Consider the following 27,060-nt stretch of genomic DNA (forward strand, 5'->3'; position numbering starts at 1 on the left):
TAGCTTTGAAATTCCTCGGTTTTTTATCTAACAATGGTTACCACAACGTCCAACATTCAAATTCCCGACCAGGAAATTTACGACAGTAGAAAACTTACTTGTGAATAATTTGATCAATGTGTTTGAATTACTAACTTCTGCCTCTCTCCAGCTGTATAACATTGTTGCAATACCAAAACAGGAACTTCAATAATTACGACGGCAACGAGCGGGATCTTCGCTAACAAGCGAGCGCAAAACTAATGTATAGTTTAGAAAATAAAATAAAGTTGCAGCCGGATCTATTTATTCAATTATTCTATAATTTATTGTATATGTTATATATGTACTTAGTACTTATCACAATAACATTATTACAAGTCGATATTGCCTATCGTTAATAACCAGCGATGGTCTAACTACTAGCTAAGGGAAGCCAAAAGATTGTGTTTAACAAGATCAATCACATTATTTTGACTGAAGGCGTCAATCACTGCCTTTGTCAAACAAAGGCTACTTGTAGCACCGTCTAGTTCGTCATCATCCAACACTCTCTCTGTATTGGCATACTTTTTGAGATTCTCCTTTAACATAGTAATCAGCTCAGTATTGGAGATGTTCAAGGCGATTTCCAATTTATTTTCCGGGTTTTCAACCAGCGCTTTGAGATCAAATTCCTCTATTTCTGGTAAATCTGCGTCACTCTCTCGTGTTTTCTGCCTTTTAACGCGTCGAATGCGTCTCTTTTTATCCATGTATGTGTTGGCTACAGTTTCTAGTTGGAGGAACAGCACTGCAAGTGGTGTGTCTACTATGTCATCCTGAAAGACGTTTAATGTTACCAATTGGTCGGTGTGATTTTCGGCAAATCAATAAATTACCAACAAGATCAAGACCAAGGAGATGCAAGAATCTTTGCAAAAGTGACATGCATCGTCCTACTTTGAAAATGGTTAATAAAGCGGAAACGTAGTGATCTTATTATATGAATATAAAAATAATTATTAAATAAATTATGTTAATGTGCAATAAATATTGAAATAACTAGCTAATAGAATATAATCATCCTTCAGAAGTAATTGTTAATCAAAAAAATTGATTACTCAATAGTAAAAATAAAAAAAGCTCAAATAACTTTTCATTGGTTTTAGGTAATATTAAAAACTATTAACTAGGTAGCACAATGACAACACACACAAATAAACTTTAGTATATGGTATACTTCACTATTATTGTCTTGATCCGCAAAATCATCAAAAAACAAACGCTGAAATATATATATAATATAATAGGAACAAAGCCAAAACATTAATGAATAACATACTCAACCCTGACTATGGTCAGGGTTGATTACTCATACCTAAAATAAAACTAATTAAAGCGACGACTAATTATTGGCATAAAACATTGCGACCAAACATAATGCATCTGCATATCATTTCACACTTAATTAAAACAAACGACTCAAAACAAATGTTAGGTACAGCAAAAGTTACTTGTAGTGGTAAAACTTCGCTAGATAGATTCAATTACAAAACCAATTTGCATGCTCGATACGTGTCAGTTACTAACAGCACGACAATATACAGGTATAATATTCGATTGATCTATAAATGTTTGTCCGGTTGTTTTATTTTTAACAACACGGATTTATCACTGCATTTGATTTTGTATGTTGATTTTGTTCGTATTCAAGTGCAGAAAATACATTTTAAAAGATTCGAAAATGGTTTGATGTGTTTATTTCTTTGTGTTGTTGTGTTGGCTGTGGTCATATAATTTCTGATTTCCTGCCAAGATTTGTGACTTCTATGTTGATTATTCTAGTCATAGTCACCTCTAATAAATTTTAATCATTATAATCACTTTACAATATATAGGTATATACATTGTTACTTGAATATTGCCAATTTTATTATAAAACTAAAGTTTAACAAAACTTAACATAACTTTACTGGGTATCAATGCAAGAACTCCCAACAAGGAATTAGATAACACGGAGGCAGCATGCTTAAAGTAAAAAAAAATACCTCATTTGGATTGACAAGCATCTTAGCAGTTGCAAGAGGCAAATCTTTACACATCTGGGCAATAAATATCTTGATAAGAGCCTCTGATACATGTGCTGATGGATCTCTTTCCTGAAGAAGAAATTTCTAGACTTATTATCTGTTGGTCATAGCTATAACAAACTGAATATATTTTTGAATTTATTATTTAAAATAATATATTTAAAACATATTGTGCATACACTTTAAGCTGACAAGTCTTGTACCTTGTAACCCTAATGTGGCATAAGACAGGTATACTTATTATCTTACAGATCTGCAATATTTTGATTATAATGGTATGGTAAGATGTTTTACAATTGTTATCCTCCTGGATACGGTACATGTACCTTTGATTCCAAATTAATTCATAGTAGGTCACAAGACAATATTTAAAGAATTATGAAACTTAAAAAGGCAAATTCACACACAAGTCATTTATTAGCCATCTTTTATCATTCAATAAAATTCACTAATGCCTTTATATTGTTATTATGACAATTAACTTACATGGGGCAGCCACATATTTAGGGTAATGTTAACAGGATCAATATTTTGAACATAATGCCACCAGCCTCTTGGAACTAAAAGAGCATCACCAGCCGAAAGTACAACAGTACGGCCACCGGTTAAACCTTTAAAAATATATATATTATAGTATAAAAAATATAAACTTACCCCTCAACTTTAATAGCAATAACTATGTTTTGTGTGAGCTAAAATGTAATGTGCTCGTAAAATATTTAAGCACATCAAATTATTATTGTAGTTACAAATCTGCATACCATTAAATGGTTCCAAATTATGGGGACAATAAAAATTTAATTCACTATAGACACTTGATTCTTCATATGGAACTCTAGTTGGCTTCAATCCACCAGATTCTGGAGGAAACAGTATCCATTGTTTTCTGAAATTTTTAAATCCATAAACATCTTTTTATTGCAAATGTCTTGTTACAAATAATATCAAAGATCACATAAATCATTTAATCTGACAGGGTGAAGTTTAAATAAAATTACAGTTCCTAATTTAAGTAATATTTAGTTTAGGTATTGTGTTACTAACTTTCCATGGACTTGTGCTATAATATTGTAACCATATGTGTCTTGATGTGCTGGTGTGTGTGAACCATCACTGCCCACCCATAGGGTTGTGTCTGCAGGACCCTTATCATAACCAAACTGCTTCCAGTTTATTTCCTTAAAAATTGAAACATGTTCTTAGTTATTAATTACTTAGTTTTTAAATCCAATAATAATGTAAATGTATACCTTACACAATTCGCTATCTCCATCAAACCACTGATGCAGATATTTATAGTCGAAATACATCCACTCAGAACTATTTACTAAGTTTTCAACAAAAGCCTTAAAAGTCATTTTCTTCGTCTTGCATTTTCTTTCCCAACAAGGTTCGTCAGATATAAAGTCTTTCCTCATACATCGAAACGGCAACTCTTTATCTCCAAAAACTTGAATCCATTTCTCTAGATTCCACTGACATATAGCCCAATTGTTTACGAAATTTCGAAAAATAAGAGGAACAGTTACATTGGATGTTAAATTTCGTACCACATCTTCACTGGGCTTTAGAGACATGCTGCCAAAAAAGTTATCTTGAAGTGCAAAACGGAACAACTGCCACTTTACTCAAGTATTTTACAACTGTTCATATAATAAAAATGTTGAATCATGAATGCAATGATGCATTACATCACCATTATACTCGTAGTATACGTCTAACAGTTCCTCTTATCCTCCTATTAGTATAATTAATAGTTAGGGAAAATAATCGCATTTAATTATCTCATTGAGACATAGATATCAGGTAATTTTATATTTTTTTATTCTATTCTAGCGTAAAGCGGTTCTTACCAAAACAAATACATATTTTAGAAACATCAACCAAGTGTCAATTGTCTTTGTAAGTCATTAAGCAAGGTTTCCTAAAAAAGCGGTGCCTTTATCTAACGGCCGTAATGTAGCGTTGGGTGACGTTACCCATAAGTTGTCTATAAATTTTTTAACATCGGACTAGCTTTAGAAAGTCGAATGTCACCGTAACGTCAAATAGCGGTGCTGTCATTTGCATGACGGCCGTCATAGCGGTGATAAACAGTAGTTCAATGTTGTTCGCGTGTAGCGGTGTGCATATTTAATTAATACGATGAGTGGAAACGTGACTTGGACGAGCGAAAATGATGAACAATTAATTGATTTTGTTAAAAATCATGAAGCTTTGTACAATATCAAATCCAAAGAGTACAGACAAGCTCAGATGAAGCAAAATTTGTGGAACGAAATTGGAATAACACTTCAAAAATCAGGTGTGTATAGTACTAAAATTCAGTTACGACTACGCTACACCCGCATGTGTTGTCTCCGCCAAACGTACAACATAACAAAAATTATTTAAATTTTTTTTTCATTAAATAACTTTTTTTTGTATTTGTGATATCGGAAAAACAAAAACGATGATGCACAGTAAATATTCTCATCCGTACGGTGTAAAAATTTCGTTAGTTATAACTGAAGCCTTCTCGGTTCTTTCCCGCGCAAAACAGTGTTTGTTATGTGGTACGTTTGTAAGACTGAGACAATAGATGCGGGTGTAGCGTCTTCTCTAGTGAAAAAACTCAATAAATATTAACAAATATATTATAAAACCATATTTTTTTCAAATTTAAATTAAATTTATGCAACATTATTTAGAATTTAGAATAGTAACACGTTGTCACAAATACTATTTCAATACGTGTTATCACTCAAATCCAATTTGAAGAGATAATAATTTATTTTAGATTATTGTACAGTAAAGAAAATATGCAATAATTAATTCAAATCATTTACAACAGATACTTTAAGTAAAAGTCATTACCAAAATACATATATAATATAATAATCACAATAATATTGCATTGCATAACTATGCGGCCACTCAACAGCCCCTGGAGCGTTGAGATAATTTTTGAATATTTCTCGAATTTCAGTGCGATTCATTTTGGCACTTACACTGTGTTCTGGTTTGGGGATAAAATTTTCAGTTGATAGTGAGAGTGCATCAACAAAATGTTTTTGACCTGTAGTAAGTACTTTTGCTCCCCGTAAAATATTATATAATTGCATGCATATTATGCATGTAATCAATTGGTCTGAAGTTTCTCGGGTAGTAGCAATATGTAAAAAATAGTCTGAAATAGCCGCATAAAATTCCGAAAGTATTTTTAGTGGTTCTCCGAGCTCTAGATAGTCGATAACTATATACAGCTTTTATTTGATCATGTACAGATTGCTGTCTTGGATAAGGTTTCATCAGGTTTTCGTGCACAGCAAAAGCTTCATCCCCTACAATGACATGGGGTACAACATTATTTGTTTCGGGTATTACTTATGTTGCTGGTATATTGAATGTATTATTTTTTTATCATTTTCCCTATTCTTCCATAGGAACCAATATCAACAGCAATTAATTTACAATCCGCGTCAACGACTGCTAGCAAAACGATTGAATCTTTATAGTTAAAATATAATGATCCACTTCGTTTGGGAGCCTTTATTCTTACATGTTTCCCATCTAACGTTCCGACACAGTTCGAGAAATTCCATTTTGGAAAAAAATTACTACTGTTTTGTCTTAGTTGATTTTCTGTATTAACTCTTACATCCTTTTAAGAATGACCTCAGCAACTTCTTTTATTATGACACTTATCCAGGAATGACTAACTCGATATTGAAAAGCAAGCGACCTAAAAGATTCTCCTGTGGCCAAATGTCTGTTTGTGTTTTAGGTTCTGACTGCAGTAAACGATGGGCCTACGTAAGGGATTATTATATTCGGCGTAAAGTTAAACCTGGCACTGGTTCAGGTGGAGAGGCAACAAAGAATAGGTCTGTTTTTCTATCATTCTTAGATAGACTTCCTTCATCACAAAGACATAATACAATTACTTATGCTAAGAAAGACAACAATATGAGAGATAAGAAAAAGATAAAATTAACACACTCTGAGGAACGATTACAGATATTGAAACAAATAGCTAAACGAAAATCAACTCCTGCTCAAAATGAATTGGACGAAACCGACCTTTTCTTTAACTCGATGGCAAAAATTGTAAAAAAGCTTCCTCCATATGAACAAGTGCAATTAAGGATGCAAATTTCGTCATTGGTCGGTAATGCTGAATTAAAAAGTATTTTAAACGAATCAAGACAGACAGATTCATCACCCAGGCCAAGTTCAACAATGAGCTTCATACACTCAGAAACGGTGCCATCTCCAGCAGCAAGTGGAACGGGTTTATGACGAGTCATCACAAAGATATGGAAGAGGTGTTTCAGAAAGTGCACTTAGCCTAACAGAAAATGACCTATTTTTTTACATCTGTAATTAACAATGCATATGGACATGACGTTCATACATACATTTAATTTAAAAAAAATTCACACACGAAATTGTTTTTAAAATTTTCATATAATATCATGTTTTTGTTATATTAATAATAGGTAATAATACATATTATTAATATAACAAAAACATGGAAAGGACATTTTTTATTTATGTTGTTTTTGTAAAAATTTAAAATATTTTATAGTTTTAAGTTTAAAGGATGGACTGAAAAATCATTAAAACTTACAATAACATACTTTTAAGAATTAATTAAGTTACTTCGCTCGTTATTTATAAAAATAAAACTTTTCTTATAACTGGCTGTTATAATTTATTACGATATATTATAATATAAATATTTTGATTTGTGCTACTTTATTACACATATTATATTATATTGGCCGGTATATTACTGGTATTTATTGACCGGTATATTGGCATATATACATACCAGTATACCAGTATTACTAGGATTTTTATAGATAGATTTATTTTATATATATATAATAATTGAAAGTTGATCAACACGAGAAACGTCGCGAAACAATCAAGAATTATTGAGTAATATTTATTATTTTTTCAACAATTTGTGGCATTCATTGTATGAGCTCATTTTGAATTGTTTTTCCGATATCTTGACTTGTTTTAGTTGAAGTCTCAGAACGGGATCAAATCGGGCTATTAACTTTACTAACTACTAACAATCATTCTAAAATATCTCTTCAACGTTGCCTTTCTTGATCAGTTTATGACAGGGCCAAGAAGTCAATAGTGAAACTGCTTTTTAAACCATTATCTAAATTAATCCATTTCAACATACAATATTTGTGCTGTCGACTTGATTCGTGAGACTTTAGGTAATTATCCAAGTGTTACCAATAACACCCTCCTTCACTTGGTCAAATCTTTGTATTTTATAGCCCGAATATTCGACACGGAAAGCAGTAAATGGCATCCTTTGTTTGTGAATATATCATCCAGCGCCTGTCAAGCTTTTAATTATTATCATTTACGGGAAATAAATCAACTTTAACCCGGATTGGACCAATCTCAGTTCGGTCTCCATCAGTAATGGTTATGGGTCACAAACTGGAGTCATTTTGAGGATTCAGATTTTCCATTCCAGCAGCGATAGATATAGAATCGGGCTGAGATTCCTGTTCTTGACTGAATAGCGTTGACGGTGGCAACGGTGCCCTAAGAGACACTGATGTAGTAAATTCATCATCAGTGTTTTCCTTTCCATGATGATGTGGAAGGAATATTTTTGCTGGATCAGGATTAGTTCAGTTAATAAATGTTTTGTAGAGGTTCCTTGATCATCTTTTTATATATTTATATAAAGATCCACGTAGATTTCCTTTTATCTGCTTTATTTTGATAGCTCGTTTCCTCTTTGAACCTAACTCAAATTGTCTACCGGCATCACGATCCCGCGATCACTTGTTTTGTTTCGCACAAACAGTGCCAAATAAAATTTTAAGTACATATCCGAAAGTTTTTTTAATCTTTTTCAGTTACTTTTCAGTATTGACTTCAAATACTATGATTCACACTTTTCCAGCTCACTCAATACTTTGAATACTATAACGTAATATTCATTAAAATTTAAAGAAATGTGCGGTTCAGTAACGATTTTGTAACTCATACTGCAAGCAAAATAATTCCAAGGTGACAAGAGTTAACAAAGAAAATAAAACTCGGGGAAGCCCCGTACGATGCCCCGACTCTGAGTGCTATGCGGTAAAAAAACTATCTTCAATTGTTTCGAGGCGTGATATTCAAGTACAAAACGATGAATTTTTGAGTTATGTTTTGAGTGAATGAATTAGTTAACTAACATTATTTTAATTTACCGTATGTAATTAGGGATCAAATTCAAAAGTTTAAAAAAATCTATATTTGTTTTTAATTTGCTTGGATTGTTGCGCGAGGCCCCTGCAAGAGCGAGGCCCTAAGGCCGCCGCTGATTGGACCATCCGGATCCTTTGGTACGTGTCGGTGCCTCCTACGTGCCTTTTTTTGTCGGAAAGTGGATTTATGAAAACCACTCCGAGTTCCATTTATAACTGGATTATTTTTAGGAGTTCTTAAGTTATATTTATCAAAAAAAATCTATCACAGTTTGCTATAGAAAATAATTATCCTTAACGTGGTGGCCTAAATGAGATCGGTCGACAACGGTCCGTTGCCCTCCTCATTGCTTAAAATGTACTGCATTTCTTATATATTTAAAAAATATCGTAATCATTTTACCGCAGATTGATACAATAAAAGTTCAAAGTACCAAGTAATAAATTATATGCAAATGCAAATTTATACAAATAAATAGTTACGAATTATCGTTTCTATATATTATGAGTAAAACATACGAAAGATGTGAAGTAACATACTTGATTAAAATGCTTTATATATTAAGGAAACTTTAATTTCAAAAGTACAATATTCAACTGCATGTACAAATAATTCCTATTCTATATTATCAATATGCTCAGAGACACAATGCCAGTTGGCTCAAAAATTTTAGAGACACTTTTTTTAATGAGTTTTCAAATTCTTGTTAATGGAAGTCTTATTGGAGAATTACCATTGACAAAGGCACAACAAACAAATATAAAACTATAGCTTTTAGAAATTATAATTGACTAGACAATTATCGTAAATAAAATGAGATTCAATTATATCAATCTTTAGGATTTTCTAAAAAATATACCATAAAATTTATAAATTATATAAATTTTAAATATTTAATCACTATTTACGTTAGAATAATTAATAATTGTAATTTTAAAAAAATTCAAATGTTAATACTGCATTAGAATTTTAACATACTCCTTAGTCGTAAAAATTTTCTTATATATTTAGCAGCATAACATATTACAGTAATTGATATTGAGATTAATTTAAGTTTTTTGTTGGAGTACTGGCAACTCTTCATTGCAGTAATACTGTAATAAGTTGTTATTTCTTAAGCATGATATTGCTCTCTCCTCCCAATCATTATTGTTTACAACTCTTGGGCTAGGGTGGGGTAAGTAGATAACCTGGAAGTTTTTTTATTAGTTACCGTTATATATATATCAGAGGGCCTCAAGGGTACACTATTAATAAAGCACACAGCCATAGAAATTAGCCTGACTTCTACAGGGATATAGAGTATGCCTACGTATAAGGCCCAGAAAAATCCTTATAGCCCTGTTCTATGTTGCATATACTGTGGTACAAGATAAAAATAATTTATCATTATATTTCCCATTAACCTTAATATTTCATTCTCAAATCAATTTTGGAACAAGTACCTTAACATTTTTAAGCAGAATATATTGTGAAATCGCCTTCTGAGCTCTTACTAAACAGAACCTTCCGATAGCTACAACAGTTTCAACTCCATACAGTCTCAATACATTTGCAAATACAAGATCTCCAATATTGTAAAGAGATTCCATTTGTGACATCTAGAAAAAAATAATATTAGTATTTTATCTCTTGTCTAGAAACTGAAATGTTTTTACATTTTTTTAATGAAACTCTATTAATTTGATATTTATTTAATTTTAATTTAGTTTGTTGCAAAGAAACAGTACAATTAAAATAATTTCAGTAATGGGCAACCGGCAGCTTTATCCCTTTCAGGCAACCATTGTTATAAATCCCAGATATTTTTAAATATTTCATCGAGTATAGTTATTTCAATAACATTATCATGCATTCTGTACTTTCTATCTAAACTTGTTTTAAATTTAATTGTTATTTTTACAAGTAGCATGTTTCTTAAACTATATCATTTTTTTCTCACTTTATTTGCCTGAAGAGGTTGGTTGACAGCAATAAGACCATTTTTTTAAATTATAAGTATCTTTTTGTTATATATAATATATTATTAGAGTGCATTGTGTGTTGTTGGGGCTAAAAGATTGTAAAGAATTTTATAATATTTATACCTATCATTTTAAAGATAATATAAAATATTTTACTTTGAAATCAGCTGGTGTAATATTGCAGCCTTTGCTGTTCATCCACTGTTGATTAATATAGTTATAGACAAGACTTGTCTCAAAAAAAACTTCTGGAAAACCACACAATTTTTTGAATAGACCCCAAAATCTTTTGCCACTGACCTGCAATTACAATTAAAATAATGCTTACAAGAAATTACATAAGAACATTAAAACAACCACAATATTGTTCATTTAATACTGACTGACTGAGTATTATTTCAATATGCAATAAAAAATATGACATACTATTATAATATAGCACTAATAATTTCTTTATAATTTTAAATAAAAATGTTAAAGGATACCTCTGTCCTAGTACAACCAAAACCTGTAACTGGGCGAGCAGAATTTTCCTCAAAGGGTTTTCCAACACATCCTTCAATACCAAGCCAATCACGGACTGAGGATATTTCTCCAAAGGGTACCTACAAGTTTAATTATTCTTGGAAATACAATAATCTAATAAGAAGTATTTACCTGTTTATATATTTTAATTACAAAAAATGTATAACTATGACATTGTATAAGTAATGTTCTGATATTATTTATAAAAATTAAAAAAATATAATGTTATTATAAAAGACTTCACATACTCCTGTTTGTGACATTCCCCATGGACCAGGATTCATACCAAAGAACATGATCTTCTTTTTTGTACTACAATATTTTCTAATATACATTTCGAAAGTATCTCTAGCATAGATGGTAGGATTGTATACATGTGTAACTGTTTCTGGCAGTTTGATGTTTTTAAGAGATTCATTGTAGTCACCAATTATTTTTAAAAATTCGTCACAAATGTCATCGTCGTTATCTTCAACCTCTTCAGATCGATTACTTTGCGGAGATGCGAAAAAAGCTGAAACTATCTTGTCTGTATCGCTCATCCTGTTATTAATAATTTAATTCGATTTAAAAATTATTTTCACTGTTGAGACCACATAAACTACGTTGTGAGAATGTTTAACATAGAAATATATTTAGGCATGCCATAATGTATATTATGTTCATTACTCAGTTTAGAATTAGTATTTTATACGAAAATACACTAATTTAAATTATTATATACATCAATTATTTTGTGCGCAAAATGTTATATTATTTGAGTTTTTATTATTATTTCAGATACTAATTACTATCATAGGGTCTATAGAGTATTAAGACTGCTAAGCCTACTCCAGACTTGCGATCCGCCTCGCCACGAAATACGAATGTTTGGCTTATTTGGCTAGTAGAGGCGGCACGGGGTGGTCATCTACACTTTCGCTATATAGTATATTTAATTGCTTGCTACATCTACGTCAAGGTGGACGTCATGGCAGAGATAGCTACTTTATTAGCCCACTAATATTAAAATACCTTGCGTTTATATCACAAATACAATGAAAAAATATCTTATCATGCCGGTATAAATATAATTTAATTTAAGCCTTTTCTTTCTTAGATGCCCTTTAAAAGTCCGTATTAATGATGTTTTGTGTATTTAATGAATTTTAAAATCATTAATAAAACTACAAACGCCATACACAAATCGTTACTAACACGCGCGTCCATACAGAGCAGTAGGTAAGCAAGCAAGAGCGAGAAGCGTGCCGCGTGAGCATCAGCAGCAATAGCAATCAGCAAGCGCGAGAGTGAGTTGACAAGGATTCAGATTACGGCATAGTGCATACTGAAGTCAAAAGTCAAAAATCATTTATTTATATAGACCGTAACACAATGTACACTTATGAACGTCAAAAAAAAATATACATTAAATGCTTCTAATTTTACATTTAAGTAGTTTAGTTTAGTTCTCAAATCAAGGGCGTGGAACGGAAGTCCCCAGTTGCCCCAGAGTCTGGAAATGCAGCCGAGAGATTCAGTCGCGTTACCTCTTTAAACTTTTATACCTAAATTAATATCCAAGCACTAGGATCGTTTAAATATTCATTTATATTATAATAGGCCTTAGCAAGCAGTTTTACTTTGATGTACGATTTAAATTTATTTTTTGACAACACTTGTTGATCTCACTAGGGATTTTGTTAAAAAATCGTTTTCAATTGACTTGAAAAGAATTACACGTTTTATGCAGCCTTGTGGTTGGTGCGCTAATTTTGTATTCATTGCGAGTACTATTATTATGGCAACTATTCTTTTAAAAGGTATATCTATATTTTTCCGCACATACAAAATATTTTCATAAATGTATTGGCTAGCCAAAGTCAAAATATGTAATTCCTTAAACTTCCTTCGGGCTGACTCCCGTGGGGACAATCCATAGATTTTGCACTACAAATATAATATATTGAATATCAGCTGTATTATCCCACAAAATAACACCATATGACGTGATTCTATGAAAATATGTGAAATAAACGAGCTTTGCTGTAGTCTCATCTATAATATCGCATATATTTTTCACTGCGAACGCTGCAGAACATAGCCTATTCGAAAGACCTTCTATGTGTAGGCTGCACTGGAGTTTACTATCTAAAGTAATTCCCAAGAACACCGCATTATCAACAAAATCTATTTCTTCCCTTCCCTTCTTCAGCTTTAATTATTATTTGAGAATTACTACTTTTTACATTTGTAGTTACAAATTTAATACATCTTGCCTATATCTTTTCGTGTAGCTTAAGATTGTTTATATTAAACCAGTAGTCATTGTGTACATTCTCGAATCATGTATTTCGTCGTTTTTCTTTAAATAAAAGCGAAGTGTCATCAGCAAACAGTACTATCTCATGAAGCTCCTTTACAAGAAATGGTAGGTAATTTATATAGACGAGGAATAAGTAAGGAACCTAGTATGGAGCCTTGCGGTACACCCATAGTAACAGACGATCCCTTCCTATATAATCCCTGCATAAGTTTATTATTATTAAAGTGTTTCAATAATTGATCAAGAATATTTTTTTCGAAAATTATACTAAATGTCGCCAGCACAGATATGGGTCTAAAATTTGTGAGGTCGGAAGTGCTGCCCGTTTTGAATAACGGTGTGATTTTACTTAGCTTCATCTGATCTGGAAAGACTCCACAATCTATACATTTATTGAATATTATAGCTAACTCTGAACTGATAGCATAGATTAGTGATTATAAAATGAATATCTTTCGTTTTTTTTTTTTTTTAGTTGTTTAAATGTTTCTATTATATCATTGCTGCCAATGCGGCTAAATATAAACTCATGACTGCATACAGGAACATTCTTTTGCAATAATAAAAGGTCGGTTGATGGTGAAGAATTTAGAACGCTGGTTATATTTAATGGAATGTTAGTAAAAAGCTCTTCAAATGCAGAGGCTACGTCGAGGTAGGAACTTATTACTTTGCCGTTTATGTTCAGTATCTTATATTCAGTATCCTTTCTGGAGGTTATTCCAGTCTCCTCGTTTATAATTTTCCAAGTGGACTTTATCTTATCAAAGCAAGCACTAGCAAAGGCAATCAGTTCTTTTGATGTCGTCGTCTATTTTTTGTCGCGTGTAGTTTCCCAATCTTTTACTAGAAAGAAACTGGCACAACGTTAAAACTATTGCCATAAGGGAAAAAAAGACAATCAGAGAACTTTACTTTAAATGTCTCTGATACTAGAAGCTACCGAGCTTTTATAATCTTAAAATAACTTTGGTTATAAATTAATATACATACAAAGAAAATATATATATATAACGAACTCAATATACTATAGTAAATATAGTGTTCTGTGTTCGTTAAAGACTATAGTCTATACTCAGATTTCAAGGTTTGAGTTCACCACACATGTTACGAGGCAAGCTCTTTGACAATTAACTTGTAATTTAGTTTTTGGATCATAGAAAACAATAATGATGATAAATATTTACAATTTAATTAATATTTTACTCTTGCATTTTTATTAAATTAAAACTTTAAGTTTTAATTTTAGGCAAGCAAGGCTTTCCCTCTCAAGCCTGGAGACACTATATTTTATCGTAAAAGTAATTTACAAAAACATAATTTCCATATTTATTCACAATTGTTTGGCATTAAAAGATTTTTGATGCTATTATAATTTATATTGTTATAGAAATACAACTTTATCTCAATATAATTAACCATATACATGATGGAGTTTATGAAAGAAGCACTTGATCTAGCCAAAGAAGCTTTACAGGCCAATGAAGTTCCAGTTGGGTGTGTTTTTGTTAAAGGTGGTATAAAAGTGGCAAAATCCAGAAACAAAGTTAATGAAACTCGTAACCCTACTAGGCATGCCGAAATAAATTGTATAGATGAAGTCTTAAACTATTGTCATAGACATAACTTTGACCAAATGAATTTCTTTAAAGACATCGTTGTTTATGTAACTGTGGAACCATGTATTATGTGTGCAGCAGCTTTAAAGAAGTTATATGTAAAAGAAGTTGTTTTTGGTTGTCCAAATGACAGATTTGGAGGGAGTACAGTCTTAGATGTAAACAATATATATGCAGAAGGATTTCAATTAACTGGTAACATCTTGCCAATTGAAGCTATGGAATTATTGAAACAATTTTACAAAGGCACTAACCCACATGCACCAGACTCAAAGGTAAAAAAGAAATCCATTGATAAAAATGAATAAAACAAGATATATTTTATATATTACTATGTCATGTATTTCTAAATTCACAGATGTAACTTTAAACCTAAATTCTAATACAATATTTATATTTTATATTAATATGTAACACTAGGTGCATTCATATTATATAAAATATTTAACTTTATGACTACTAATGTTTTTAAATACTACATTTTTTATTGTAAAATAGTGTTTAAGTGACTACTTATGTATCATATTTTATGAACTAATCAAAATCAAAAGATTCAAATTAGTTTGCATACTATTTTAACATCTGATAAGGTAATAAAAACTATGGAAGTAATATATTGATTTTATATGAATACATACACACTTTATCATTGAATCTAACATATACATAATAATTATGTTTTGCCAACAAAGGAGTAAATAATAATGTGTGCAAGACAATACTTAACATAGATTGTGCTTTGACTTAGAAAAATAGTATACTTCCTACATAACATTGCTATTTTTAATTAAACAAAAACTTAATAAAATATGGTTTTAGGCAAAAAATATTTTTTCTCTAAATTCAGCATGATATAGAGAAATTGGCACAGTTTCTAACAATATGTTTCACCAATAAACATTGTTTCACATTTAAATTTAATAAATATAATGGTGAGATCGGTTTTTGGATTACAAATTATACACAACACAATACATAATTTCAGCACCATGAAGTATTTATGAACATGGTAAATGGAACACTTTTGAAAAATTTTTTTTGAATCAATCTTAGTTAAACATCGCCAAGTTTTAGGTACATTTGAGGTATGCAAAATCACACCTTCATTGAAATTAAAACACAATATCCATATAGCAAGCAAGTCATGAATGTATGAATGAATATTATTAGACGTCCAAATTGATATCACAGATTTTTTCTTAATCTAGTGAGATCTCACAATTATATTTTTATGATTATTATACCTACCAATATTTTAAACTGTTTCATCTAGTTTTGAAAAATATGCAAGTGGTAAGCAAAATTTTGTTAGACTTCAATATAATTATGCCATTAAACTCTTGAGCACCCAGCTCTATATTACGTTCAACGAAATAATAATAAAGCTATAACGGTAATTAATTGCCTGCTTGTTCTTTCATGACTAAAATTTATATTTTAATATAAATATTTGTAATATCTGTCCTTTAGTATACAAAATATATTCTTAAAAAACATGAAACATCTAAAGCAAGTGTTTGATTTTGTTACTTATTTTTATTATTATAAAGTGATAATTATATTTCTATTATAATTGTTATCCAAAATTATCAATAGCTTGTTTGTTGTGGTTTTTATATGCTTAGTCTTGGCAGATATCTTGGCCAGATTTTGTGTTGTTAGGAAGTTCACATGTTTAGTTCTTGTAAACCAACTTTGCACACATACAACTCTGGCTGAATTATTTGCAGGATTTCACTGGTTTCTTATTCAAGCTATAAGTCAGCAATAATTTTTGTTTTATGAGTTGAGTCAAATATGGTAAAATTAGCATGTACCACAAACAACACAATACTAATTTTGACTTGCACAGTATAAAATATGCCAAACAAAATTGGTATTGGAGCTCAAGAAATTAATAGCACTTAATCAGGATATAAAAAAATCTTTACTTACACTGTTTTTATTGCAGTATATACAATAATGTTTGTAATGGAATTAAACTTATATTTATTCTGTTGGTGAATGAAAACCATTTACATGGTGGTGTCCATTCTCCACAATGTTAGAATCTTCGATTCCATTCACTTGGATTGGTAGGTTATCATCATTGGTAACCACATCTGGTTCATGAAGAGGACTTGAGTTACTGCTTGAAGTACTGCAACTGTCCGAGCTGGAAGAACTATCACTTTCAGAATCTTCACTCATGGTTTGATTGTGTTGTTGTAAATGTTCATTTTGGACTTTCAAGTTCTCATTTGCTAGTTGGAGTTCCCTAATTTGCTCTTCCTGATCTTTAAGCTGTTGCAAAATATCTGATAAAGCCTGTTTTTCTGCTACATTAATATTATCTGTATTAGAATGATCTCTTTCATTTATTGAATTTACAGAATCAGATTTTAAATCTTTGTCAGCAACAGCTACATTTTTGCCTTCTTCATAGTCTTTTGGTTTATAACGTTCCGCTCTTTTAACAAGAGTGTCATACTTTGCTTCCAAAAGAAGATATTCTTCAATTAGTTCATTCTTAGACATGTTAGACAAACGTTCACATTGTGCGTCTTCATAAACACTAGAAAACTCTTTCGTCAAATATTCTTCTTCATCCTCGGGTAAAGGAAAAAAATAATTATTATCTTCAGAATCAATACTGAAACTTGAATCACGCGTTCGGGCTGAAGGTGTCCTAAAGATATTATTTTCTGGTTCAGGTTTATGAATTTCCATCAAAAATTGATTGTTGTTAAATGGCGCTTGAGTTTTAGCTAAAACGATTTTACGAAATCGGTTGTTTCTTTTTGTGTTGTTCCTCACTTCATTCTTTCTTCTTTCTTGCCAAGAGATCTTCAGATACGGTTTAATAATTTTTCGCTTTGTTTTGCCGCGACGACGCTTTTTTTTTATATTTCCATCCGACTTCGGTTTCGTAATTGCTACAATAGATGGCGCTTCTATTAACACGAGAGACCGTGTTGAATCGCCATCTTTTAATTCGGCAAAGCTATTTACTTCCATTTATGTATTTTTATCGAAAATGATGCGCCGTTTTAATATAAACAATAACAAATCACTCACAATAAGACTCGACGAAAATTTACTATCGACTTCAGAACGAAATATTAATTCTCCAAGAAATATCGAGACAAGCACAATACATTCCTATACGACGATACGCCATGTTCGCCAGTCGACATTCGATAACAATTTTTTTTATTAGCAAATGGCATAAGCAGCACTAGCCACAAACTAGAGATGGGTTACCTTAGATAAAGCACATATAGATGGGAGCTTAAAATAGTACAGAACTACATAGAACTCATAGAATAAGATCAAAACAATAGATACAATAATTATTTATATCGCAAGGTTAATGATGGGTGTTTTTTGAATTTTGAAATTTCACAAAATTATTTACAACATATACAGTTCAGGTATTGATTTATAATTTCATTATTCACCGACCAGAATTAGGTCTGTAAACCATATCGCCTTGTCTAAAAAATTTACGTACTAAAAATATTATTGGTATACAATCCATTTATTGATATTTATTTACTTAGTAAGTTATATAAAACGTTGTTGTATAAAGTTTTTTTTTCTTTCAATATTCATATTTATATGGCAAAGTATGTTTGTATATTTGCAAAGAATTTATTAGTAATATGGCTATATTAATATTCAAGATATTAAAAAAATAAATGTCCAACCGCGCGAAGCCAGGACTAGACGCCTACAACAATGAATAACGAGTTAACTTGAGTTAGCTAAAATTAACAATCAATTACCAAATAAAAAACATAAGTCCAAATTTAAACGTCGCTAAATAAATAAATATTAAGTGTCTTGTTCAACTTGAGCAAATTAGTATAGTATTGAAAAGTATAGGAACAACATATCTCTTTATTTTGTTATTTTATCGTGCTCTCTACACTTGAATCTAAGATCTCGTCGGCCATTGGCCACGCAAGGGCTCCCATCTATAGATACTATATCTATGGTTTTATCAAAATAATGACATATAACATGCAGTAGTAATATTTATTATTTGGCCAGACAGCAGACAGCAGACTTTACTATGTTAGAGTGTATATACTGGTACATAGTACTGGTTTTTCCATTATAAACAGTTTCAAGTTTCAGTAGAACTGCACAAAATACCTTTATTTATTAAGTTTAAATAATTCAATGGCAGACGATATTGTATTTGAACTACTACACTCGGAAATTATAAATTATGCATTAGAACAAGTTAAGGATGTTACTAAGAATAAGGTAAAACATTAGCTCTGTTGTAGCTAAGTTAATATTAAATATCGGTTAATAATAACACATTTTACTACTTTATTTCAAGGACACAGATTTATCTGTTGTGGAGTATATTGGCTTTGCTGCAGGATATAAAATTATGGAAAGGCTAACTAGAGAATGGCCAAGATTTAAAGATGAATTAGACACAATGAAGTTCATCTGCACTGATTTCTGGACATGTATTTATAAGAAGCAGATAGATAACTTACGTACTAATCATCAGGGAGTATATGTATTACAAGATAATGCATTTCGTTTCCTCACAAACTTCTCTAATGGACAGCAGTACTTAGAATTTGCACCTAGGGTAAATACCTCTAACTCACAACTTTCCGATTAGGTCTTAATATATGTTGTTAACTAGTTTTATTTTGTAGTATATGCCACTTTTTAAGATTCCTTTAAATAAATAAATTATATACATTAGTATATAATTAATTTATGAGAAAAATGGTATATTTGTCATATCACGGCTCCACTTCAAAGTGGCTTCATTTTTTTTTCTATTGACTATTCATTTTTTCTAGATGTGGTTTGACTAATTTTAATTTTAATAATTTAATTTAAAACAAGTTCTTGTTTTAACTTAACCTATTTTGTTTTAAGTTGCACTTGAAGCTATGTAAGAGCAATGTTGGCCTAGTGGCTGCAATATGCGACTCTCATTCCTGCACCAATGGACTTCCTTTATATGTGTGCATTTAACATTTGCTTCAATAGTGAAAGAAACCGGCTTGCCGTAGACATAAGAATTTGACGGCGTGCGCTGAAGGCTGATCACCTTTTTGCCTATTACATTAACAAATGTGCATGTAACAGATACAGAAATCTGAGGTCCAAACCTAAATAAGATAGCATACTATTTTTTTTAATTATTTACATAAAGTTTTTAATTAGATTTTTTTTACAGTATGTTGCTTACACTTGTGGACTTATAAGAGGTGGATTAGCCAATCTTTGCATCAATAGTGTTGTAACAGCTGAAGTTCAGGCAATGCCTTCATGTAAATTTCATATTCATGTCCAGAGAACTTAAGTACCTAGAAGAAGAAACTTTGGAAGACCTAATTTCCATTACAGGTTGTCCAGCTTATTCTTAAAAACAGAATCATTCTAATTGCATCAATTTAACTAAAGCAATCATCTGCCCCCTTTCACCATAGTGTAAACACAATTTGACATAAAAAGACAAGAAATCTTAAGTAAATAAAAGCAATTAAACTAATTTATTTATTTATGAATAAGGGGGTGCATGTATATATATATATGAATGTCTTAATACTAAAAGGGCACTTGTCCCCTATTTATTTCTGAATGAAAATGTACAGGAGATAGAAATAACTGGATAGTTTTTAAAAGAATGAAGATACAAACTTGGTTTTTATGTATGCTATTGAGAATGTACATGACAACATAATCCATATTAAAAAGTTGCATATTTCTCTGTGAATGCTTAAAAACAGCCCTAAAAATATCATGGACAAGTTACCCTTTAGTAATTAGGTATGTATTACCATGGACTTGTGCTCTTTTACCACTTAAATAGTAATCAATCTAAGTAATATTTAAATAAAATCAAACACAAATTTAATCAAAAAAGTTATAATGTATTCGTTAACCATCTATAGTTATCACCTATTAGTTTTATTCTAGTATAATTCTTCTTATTCTAGTTTTATTCTTATTATTCTACAGGCCAATTATAAATGCTATTCCAAAATGACAGGTATTCTTCTGGACAAGTGCCGTTTTAGTATTTAGTTAAAATAGACAAGTTGCTCACTGTTCTTGTAAAGGGCGGACAAGTGCTGTTTCGACAGAAAACGGTGTAGATATGTGTTGACTAGTGATTAAAGCATAAAAAAAAATTGGGTTAAAATGTGACATGTGCCCTTTTAGTATTTAGACATTCATATATATTGTTTATTTTGTTGTTAACTCTTAAACTGTATTCATTGTGTTACATACCATTTATTCCTAGGCAAATAAACTTTTTGCCATAATATTAAGTGATTTTTTTTATTTATCTACATATCAAATATTGTTTTTAAAAACAAGTTTGTCGCTACTAATATGAAGTCTATATTTTTATACATTCATAAATAATATTTTCATATTTATCTCTATGGTGTAATAGTCCGGGACTACCTCCCAGAAATCCCCTAGGATGCCAAGCGGATCGTAGCATGGGCTATGGCGCGATTCTTTAAAGCGGCGGTCATCTTGGGAAATGAAAGGCATTATGAAAAGTAGGTTCAATAGAAAATGGATTGCTAGGTTCAAGTTTTATTTGGTTTTTGCGATTGCGACTATTCTTACGATGTGTTCGTACTTCAATTTAGTTCCAAAATCAGGAACGTGATATACAGTAGCAAAAAACTGTATTTCGCGTGCTTTTCTCCTAAAAAAACTTATATAATATTTGGGATATTCTTTCTTCCTATTCTGCCCCTAACTCGGTTGAGAAACACCTAAATCTAGGGGGAAATCCTCAGATCTGGCAACACTAGTACAGATACAGATCATTCGAGCAGTGAGGATATATTGTTTGTACGACGTGCGAAGTAAATGCTGGTGTAGCTCCGCTTTGCTTGGTGGGAAAGTCGCTCAATCGATACAGTTTTCTGGTATTTTTTTTTATCAACGCGGCAAATAGTGTAGCCTTGACATCGTTGATCTCTTTAAATCGGTACAGGCGACAAACAAATTGTTCAATGGTCGTGAAGACCTCGTTCATAGTAGAATTTGGGGTATTAGTTTTTTTCAGCTATTGCTTGCATATGCCTGAGATTTGCAGCATTAATCGATCATCGCAGCATGTGAGCGCATAGAATCCCGGCAATGCAGAGCATAAATCGGTTCTTAAATTTCCATATTCCAGAAACGAATTAATGTGCTTTGTAATTTTTAAATCGTTTTGAATTACATTCATATTGCTGAGCATACGAAGATCTTAGCATCCTATCGTAACCTGAGCATCGAAATCTAGCTTACAAACATGGATATATATATATATAACAATTTTTGTATTCGTGAGCTGGACAAGATAAACTATAATCGACGGCTCTTGAAACCTCGTTATTTCACAATAGATATTTGTAATAAAACTCTTAGTTGACATACATCGTTTTATCGTCTATAACTAGCCATAACATTATTTTTCCAAATGTCACAATTCCATTATATTTTTTAATTCGTTCGTAGCTGGGCGTACTAGATCAGGGCCATTTATACGAATCTGTTGACCTCTTAACCTGCCTCTAATCAAATACTTGTTATCTTTAATCGATGTCAAATAACTACAATCAGATTTTTTTGTTCACGTTGCATGCGAACTTCTACCTGTTTTGCAGAAACTGCAATTTATTTTTGGCACTGTATATACAAAATTATTCAACACTAGCTTGTATGGCCAGACCTATTGAAATATTATACAAATAACTTTATTTAAATAAATTGAAAGAGGCTTGATATTATTTGATATTGGCATTTTCGAACAGTAACAATTTTCTTTTTAGTCTACTCTTCTCGAGATCAGCAGTAATGTCAGCATAATCAGCATATGGCCGACAATGCTTGAGCGGATGCTGTAGCTTTTACACCACCGTTGACGAGCCGAAATTTAATTCGTAATTTGCATTACTCCCATCAATTTCTATTTGCAGCATTCACATTTATAGTCTGTTCTAGCGTTAAATCAATAGGCTGTCTCCAACATGGTTTGAGAATATTTTAACTCTAAGCTTTTGATGGGATCTATGTCGAAATACGTCTTTAAATGGAAATAGCGTTGTGGTAATGCTCTCAACTGCGTCAGCTGATGGTCTTTCTATCGATATCTACATAATGGCCTATTATTTTAGTACTTCAATATTAGAGCTATAGCCTAGTTAAATTTCATCTGTCATACTATATAACTTTAATCTAATTTTTGTATAGTTGTTGCGAACAATGAATATCTGACGCAAAGCCCCCTCTCTCCATAAGGCAGCTGACTATTTTTCCAGCTTAGTATAATGTTAACAATATGTGAAAAGTTTCAGCTGGCAGCAATAGTATATTGCTTTTTTTACGACTTTTGAAAACCTCCTACAAACTACAACAAACACTCCTACCACTACTGGGGCATCTGACGATCAGTTTACTGACTGAAATCATATAAGATCTATCGATCTATAACTATCGGTGGCATTTTAAAAAATAAAAAATAAATAGCCTAGGCTTCCTATAATTTTTGTTCTTGCACTAATATAAGCATAACCTGTCTATATAGCACCCTTACATAATTTAGAAACTATAGTGATTCAGGTAGCCTTTCTATTGTCAATAAAATTATACTCTTGCATTTTACTATTTTCTATTTGATTTATTCTTAATTTTTTCCATTTTTCTTCGCTGCCATAAGGGCTCCTATTGCCCTCCTAATTATTAACGTGACATCCTACTAGTCTTGTTATGAAAATGAGTTAAATAAATTATGTGTTTAATATAAATTTACTTAAATTAATTTAAACTATAAGAATAATCAAAAAATACGTTTAACGGTTAAAATGTTTTGTCCATGAGCAAGAAAAGAATGTTTGAAAATTAATATATTATCTACGTAAAATTAACTTTTGCTTGACAACTTAGTTTGACGTACGCATCGGGCCAATGCCCATTACGTATAAAGTAATAACTACTTTTTATTGGCGCTCTTTTCGTACCTTCTTGACACTTCAGGCTTCATTCGCTGTTACTTGTACTCTGACGCATCATACTTTTAATAGTTCGGTCATAAACTTAATTGTTTAAATTTTACTGAAAATGGCTACTCATGAATTGGTGACTGAGCAACTTTATTACTTGATCAGAAGCCGAAGTCTTATTATAAGTTTAATGTAAGTAAATATTTTATGCGTTGGTGGAATGGAGATTTTCGTTGAAGTTTGGTAACTTTCTGAACCGTGAAACTTAGTTTGCTGTCATTAAAACTTTAACGCTCAAAAAAATTGTTCAAGGTTGTTAATATAATCTTGTTCATGTCGTTGTAAGAGTTTCGTGAACATTATGTTGTCGTGCAAAGTAATAAAACAACGCTAGATATAGCTTAATCAATCTCTCAAATTTTTCGCGCATAATACCGCCAATAGTACCTACCGGCGCAGATTTATCTATTTTCGGCCAGCGGTTTCAACCCCTTTTAAAATTACACGTGTTTCACTTGTGTTATTTAAATAGTAATATTTTTTAATTACATTTTTATGTATGTTTAAAACGATGTTTTTCCAAACTCCAGACAACTTGCCTGATTTCCAATAATGTATCCAATACCAAAGGTGTCTTAGATGAAGATTTTCTGGTGGCAATAAATGGGTGTACCTCTAGTATCATAGTTAAATTCTGTGACTAGATCTACACTCATTGACTGCTTTCAGAGCAACATCAACAAAACATGAAAGAATGACTTTATACTTGTGCCAATTTTTTTCAATTTGATTTGATGATATTATGTAGTAGAGTTTGTTTCTGGTACATGTTATCAAGATGGCATATCCAACATGACTAGATCCATACTCGTCTGCAGCCATCAACTCAATCTACAGATAATCTGTGGATATTATAATAGAGTGTAATACATTTTAGTAGTCAAGTTTTTAATTACTCAGTTCTTCCATAGTTCAAAGGTACATTTTAATGATTTCAGAAAAAAAAATTACTTACAAGATTTTTTTCTTAATATGATTAAACATGAATATATGCAGTGATGCTTTGCAAACTTTGTTTTTAGACCTTATTTATATTTTTATATGATTTCCTTAACTATCTAAAATCTATGAAATTGTTCTGAAGCTGTGTTTTTTCATAATAATTTCTACTATGATGTAAATACTTGTTGATTATTACAATTTACTGAAAATAAAAGATTTCACTGGATAAAATTAAATCTTGCATATCTCTAATAAATATATATATATATATATATATATATATATATAAAGTTGGTTGTTTGTATTTTTATTGTAAACATTCATACATTTTAGGAGAAGGTTTAATCATATTGGAAGACTTATATTTCAGATTGTCTCTTTAAAATTTATGAAGTGTAGTCTTATGGAAACTAGTTGGGTATTGTTTTATATGGTATGTTTTCCACAATAAACTTATAGGAAAAATTAAATGTTTTTATTTAAAATCAAATCCCACTTAATTATTTTAAAGTAAATTTGTAAAATTTTGTAAAACAATGATATTTACAATTTTCAATAGTCCAAAAATAATATTTGTATACACACAACAATTTTATAAGTAGTCTTTTATATATTTAAATGGATAAACTAATCCTTCTTTCTTTCTTAATCTTTCTTTTTCCAGGATTCAGGTTTAGCATTATCATAGAATACGGCTAAACACATTATTACTCCTAGGTAACAACCAACTACTGTACTTGTGTATAATACTCTGTCACTAAACCCGCGCTTTAACCATATGAGTGTGCCATCCTCGCGCTACAAAATATGAAATAAAAGTTATTATCTTAAACATGGCTTAACTAATTAAGAGCATTTTTTATATGCTTAACCAATGCATGCAACTCTTAATGTTTAGGTTGTGCACTTGAATCCAAACTGCAACTATGTACTTTATTATCTATGTGCAGAACATATACATGCATGACAAAGGTAGATGAAGAGATTAGCAAGTCATACTGAAACATTAATTATATATGTGTCAGGGCACAGGATCCCCAGAGATAAGCCTGTAAAATAAAAATTAACAAAGGATGTGCCAAGCCCATTTAGGGCTGCAGCACTACTGGATTATTATTAAGTAATTATTGCATACTTGGAAATCAGCTTGCAACTTCTTTAACTTAGCAAGGCTAGTTGATGACTGGCATTTTAATATGTTGGCGTTAAATACATTACGACGCACAATGTCCTGTAAATTAAAATCATAAAATAGAGTAAACATATTTTTATTTCAGAATATTTCCTTAAATATGACTTAATATACAAACCCTAGTAAATTGTAGCATAATGTAAAAAGGTTAATGTATATTGAAATCAAATTGGACTGCTTGTGAAATATAGTATGAAAAAATATTGACAGTACTTATTTTTATTTTATGTATCAAATAAGTTCTTAATCATGGTATAAAAAATACTAAATTTGTCGTATGACTTTTACTTTTTTACGTAATTTATTTTTATTTACTTTTACGTAATAAAACCATTGAAAGTATTTATTTTTCTAAGCAAATTATACTAACTATAGCCACTTAACTGGTAAAATACCATTCGACGATAGTGAAATATTTCATTATGTAGTAGTAAAATATATTACCTATATGTTTATGATGGATGAGAAAAGGATTTTTTTTTGTTTCGCTGTTAAACTAATAGAAACACAAAATATGATACAGATACCGGCAAAACTCTTGAGCATTAAACAAGGAGTGGGATAAAGTTTGCGCTACGATACGAACAAAAAAGTGTCTAACTATTTTATTTAACTGTAGAATGGTTTTTACGTAAATAACTTTTAAAAATAGTTTTAATCGTTGTAGATTGTTAGTGTATATTAGATATTATTGTGAGTTGTTAAGTATAACTTATACTACCTTCTAAAATATGATAACAAGAAATGAAAACCGGCTAAGTGCTATTCAAGCAATACCAGGAAAAATAATGAAATAATATATTTATTTATGTATTTATTAATAATACATTCCAGCCTATATATGTCCTACTGCTGGGCACAGGCCTCCTCTCAGAACAAGGGGACTTGGGCCATAAGTCCCACGCGGGCCCAGTGCGGATTGGGAACTTAACACGCACCATTGAATTGCTTCGCAGGTTGGTGCAGGTTTCCTCACGTTTTCCTTGACCGCAAAGCTCGTGATAAATTTCTAATGTATATATGTGTATATAATAATAATTGTAGAAAAAATATTTAAATAATTTAATCATCATCTAAAATATATTCCTTTGATTAGGTCATTAGCAGAGCTAGTGCTTGGTCTAGGTTCAGGGGAGATGGAGTTATCATGATCAGCATCCTCGGATTGGTCGGTAACTGAATCTGCCACATGATCACTCTTCATG

The 27,060-nt window shown here is 31.1% G+C and overlaps 6 protein-coding genes across 8 annotated transcripts; 3 read left to right on the forward strand and 3 right to left on the reverse strand.

Moving 5' to 3' along the window:
• Window positions 1–280: 280 nt before the first annotated feature.
• Window positions 281–3,937, reverse strand: LOC123715928 (HSPB1-associated protein 1). Of its 2 annotated transcripts, none has more exons than XM_045671306.1 (6): window positions 3,302–3,937; window positions 3,096–3,229; window positions 2,813–2,937; window positions 2,538–2,662; window positions 2,010–2,120; window positions 281–800 (listed from the first exon to the last, which is right to left on the reverse strand). In XM_045671306.1, the coding sequence occupies exons 1-6, from the start codon at window positions 3,626–3,628 to the stop codon at window positions 402–404; spliced, it is 1,221 nt and encodes a 406-aa protein (XP_045527262.1). In that variant the 5' UTR covers window positions 3,629–3,937; the 3' UTR covers window positions 281–401. The 2 variants fall into 2 exon arrangements, with proteins under 2 accessions (XP_045527262.1, XP_045527263.1); XM_045671307.1 differs by having other exon boundaries at window positions 3,307–3,474.
• Window positions 3,938–3,971: 34 nt separating this feature from the next.
• Window positions 3,972–6,498, forward strand: LOC123715932. Its single transcript, XM_045671312.1, has 2 exons — window positions 3,972–4,356; window positions 5,818–6,498. Exons 1-2 carry the CDS (start codon window positions 4,197–4,199, stop codon window positions 6,330–6,332), a joined length of 675 nt encoding a protein of 224 aa, XP_045527268.1. The 5' UTR covers window positions 3,972–4,196; the 3' UTR covers window positions 6,333–6,498.
• On the reverse strand, window positions 5,698–11,954 carry LOC123715930 (single-strand selective monofunctional uracil DNA glycosylase). Of its 2 annotated transcripts, none has more exons than XM_045671309.1 (5): window positions 11,008–11,954; window positions 10,720–10,839; window positions 10,391–10,534; window positions 9,716–9,871; window positions 5,698–5,802 (listed from the first exon to the last, which is right to left on the reverse strand). In XM_045671309.1, the coding sequence occupies exons 1-5, from the start codon at window positions 11,299–11,301 to the stop codon at window positions 5,776–5,778; spliced, it is 741 nt and encodes a 246-aa protein (XP_045527265.1). In that variant the 5' UTR covers window positions 11,302–11,954; the 3' UTR covers window positions 5,698–5,775. The 2 variants fall into 2 exon arrangements, with proteins under 2 accessions (XP_045527265.1, XP_045527264.1); XM_045671308.1 differs by lacking the exon at window positions 5,698–5,802 and adding an exon at window positions 9,182–9,460 and having other exon boundaries at window positions 11,008–11,953.
• A 2,232-nt stretch (window positions 11,955–14,186) lies between these two features.
• On the forward strand, window positions 14,187–15,648 carry LOC123716239 (tRNA-specific adenosine deaminase 2). Its single transcript, XM_045671882.1, has 2 exons — window positions 14,187–14,365; window positions 14,455–15,648. The coding sequence occupies exon 2, from the start codon at window positions 14,491–14,493 to the stop codon at window positions 14,989–14,991; it is 501 nt and encodes a 166-aa protein (XP_045527838.1). The 5' UTR covers window positions 14,187–14,365; window positions 14,455–14,490; the 3' UTR covers window positions 14,992–15,648.
• Window positions 15,649–15,732: 84 nt separating this feature from the next.
• On the reverse strand, window positions 15,733–17,879 carry LOC123716238 (protein HEXIM1). The gene has a single exon (XM_045671881.1). The coding sequence runs from the start codon at window positions 17,678–17,680 to the stop codon at window positions 16,673–16,675; it is 1,008 nt and encodes a 335-aa protein (XP_045527837.1). The 5' UTR covers window positions 17,681–17,879; the 3' UTR covers window positions 15,733–16,672.
• Window positions 17,880–18,715: 836 nt separating this feature from the next.
• On the forward strand, window positions 18,716–20,982 carry LOC123716572 (trafficking protein particle complex subunit 6b). Its single transcript, XM_045672378.1, has 3 exons — window positions 18,716–18,937; window positions 19,017–19,280; window positions 19,884–20,982. Exons 1-3 carry the CDS (start codon window positions 18,851–18,853, stop codon window positions 20,007–20,009), a joined length of 477 nt encoding a protein of 158 aa, XP_045528334.1. The 5' UTR covers window positions 18,716–18,850; the 3' UTR covers window positions 20,010–20,982.
• Window positions 20,983–27,060: the final 6,078 nt, after the last annotated feature.

The sequence above is a fragment of the Pieris brassicae genome, chromosome 11 (genome assembly GCF_905147105.1).
Source record: "Pieris brassicae chromosome 11, ilPieBrab1.1, whole genome shotgun sequence".
Classification (NCBI taxonomy): domain Eukaryota; kingdom Metazoa; phylum Arthropoda; class Insecta; order Lepidoptera; family Pieridae; genus Pieris; species Pieris brassicae.